The following is a 2500-nucleotide window of genomic DNA, read 5'->3' as shown; positions in this document are numbered from 1 at the left end:
ATCACACAAAACACCATCAGCAATTCAACAATCAACACCACAGCAAAATATAGCTGCAAGCAGCAATCACGGGGCCAAGCACTCTACATCATGAGCGACATCACAGAAACAGGTTAGTAAGCACACGATCCCGCCACAGAGACGAGCGTCAGGGTTAGTCAGATTTAAAGGGGTCATGACATGAGAAATCTAATTTGCCTTGATCTTTTGTACCATTAAAACATCCTGCAGGTTTCATAGCTTAAAACCTCCTCCTCATTATAAACAAAGCACTTATTTAATCGATCTGAGGCGCAAGATGATGTCACCTGTGTGCAGTCGTTTGCATAAACACGCCTCCAGAGCAAGACATCGACCAATAGTCTGCTTCTCACCAGAGGCCCCGCCCACTGGCGTTCAGTCGCTAATGGCTGACACTTGATCACGCTGAATGCTAGCGTCGCGTCACAAGCAAATAGAAATTAAAATCACTGCGCTATCTCGTCTGCACTGGATACAGTTACAGATATGAGTCTGTCGTCAGGACAAATGCAGTGAAAGATCGTTCGCTTTGACGCGATTGGTTTAAACAGCTCGGTCACGTCTTTGTACAGATATCAGAAGGAGCCCAGCGTAAGCAACAAGTGGATAGTTTATTGTAATGGCGTCCCGGATCGTGTCAGGGGATTTTGTTTTGTAAACGAGGCACAGTGTCATGGAGAGTCACAAAGATGAAGCGGCACTAGATCTGCATCACAAACCGTAAGTACATGATTTCATAATGCTTCGTCTGGAAATTACCGTTTTATTTTGATCTTGTTGTCAAAACTCACATGCAATAGCGAGGGGGTGTTGATACGGTTTCCTATGCAATGATGTTAGCCAATCACAACAGCAGCTGATTACTGACGAGCCTTAAAGGACACGCCCCTTAAAACAGATCGTTTTAGACAAGAGGGTCAGAATGAGGGTTGAAAATAATCATTTTTACATATATTTATTTTGGGGGTTTTTTGTGTGTGCAAAAAAACTTTATTAACATTATATGTAAACCTCAAGGAACATGTTAAAATAATTTTAAAAATCCATGTCATGTCCCCTTTAAATGTGCTGTGTCAATGGAGAGCACGACAAACATCATGATAACACTGTCCATCGTGCTGGAGGAAGAAGACAAGCAGAGAGAAGCAGCGCTTCTGCCGATCATACAGCACACTGAAGTCCAGTGCTAACATGTGAGAAGATCATGTGTGTGTCACTATCTGAGTCAGTGAGATGGGCTGCTGAAGAACAGATGCTATGATCACGCTCAAGAAGACCTTGTGGACAAACAAACACGCTCACGCTCCTCTCTAAACAGTCAGACGTCCAGAAGATCTGCTGCACACTTTAACTCCTCTCTCTGAGCCGCTGCTCAATGTTTCTCTACAGGATCAACATCCATATTTGATGGCTCATTACCTTTCAATCCACATGATTACATAAATTAGGTTTATCGAAACAAATATCGCCACTGAGTTTTATCGCACATCACATTTCGTCTCTTGGACTGGAGTGCGAATCTACTGGCATCTTATGATCCGATTCAATTCTGGAATCACAACCCAATTCCAAAAATATTCTTGATCTACACAGTCTTATTAATTAATGAGTTTCCTGACTTTGAAAGTTTTTTTTTTATTAAATGTATTTTTGTTGAATTGTCTAAATAATTGTAAGTACTTTTTAAAATAATTACAAGTAGACAACTGTTTGTGAAGTTTTGTCCTGTCCTTAAGACATAAAATCATTCAGAGATGCAAGTGTGTTTAAACAAGCTCAAAGTAAGCTTTTTTCTGATATGAGCAGCTCAGGTTTGTAGGACTCCTCTCGTTTGTGAATATCTGCTGCTTTGGCCTCTTTAGGAATTGTTTTGTTGGCAGAGTGAAAATAGTGGTGTGTGTGGATGTGAATTTGTGTTTCTGAACTGCGGTGATGAGCTGTGATCTCGATCTTACGGCTCGGTCACATTCAGATCAACAGCGCGACTTCAGTGTGATGAAACGCTGGACTCACATCATCTGCTTTGGATCCGTGTTCCTGAAGAGACTTCTGCAGCTCCTCCACCTGAGACTGACCCTGCAGCAGCCTCTGATTCACCAGCCTACACACACACACACACACACACACACGGGTTCAGGTCATTCACATGTGGACCTCCACGCTCTAGTCTAGTCGATCTCAGCACAATGAACCCACATGAATGAATGATGTGCTGCATGCGGCTGAAATGACTGTCAGAGACACTGAGACATACAGAAAATCATCTGTTTATATTAGTGTGTGTGTGTGTGAGCTTGTGTGTGTGAGCGTGTGTGTGTGAGCGTGAGTGTGTACTGTGTGTGTGTGTGTGGGTGGACTGTGTGTGTGTGTTTCTGTGTGAGTGAGCGTGTGTGTGAGTGTGTGTATGTTTCTGTGTGTGTGTATGTGTATGTGAGTCTGTGTGAGTCTATGTGTGTCTGTGTGTGTGTCTGTGTGTGTG

At 42.8% G+C, this 2500-nt stretch overlaps 1 protein-coding gene across 1 annotated transcript in view; it reads right to left on the bottom strand.

Moving 5' to 3' along the window:
- Positions 1-2500, bottom strand: part of hook3 (hook microtubule-tethering protein 3) — a 34379-nt gene that overhangs the window by 9076 nt on the left and 22803 nt on the right. The window contains exon 15 of the mRNA XM_016524030.1: positions 2035-2122. Within this exon, the coding sequence (XP_016379516.1) occupies positions 2035-2122 (88 nt within the window). The remainder of the gene's footprint in view (positions 1-2034; positions 2123-2500) is intronic.

The sequence above is a fragment of the Sinocyclocheilus rhinocerous genome, unplaced genomic scaffold (genome assembly GCF_001515625.1).
Source record: "Sinocyclocheilus rhinocerous isolate Xijiao unplaced genomic scaffold, SAMN03320098_v1.1 scaffold991, whole genome shotgun sequence".
Lineage (NCBI taxonomy): Eukaryota > Metazoa > Chordata > Actinopteri > Cypriniformes > Cyprinidae > Sinocyclocheilus > Sinocyclocheilus rhinocerous.
This window is presented reverse-complemented; position numbering and strand designations above follow the sequence as displayed.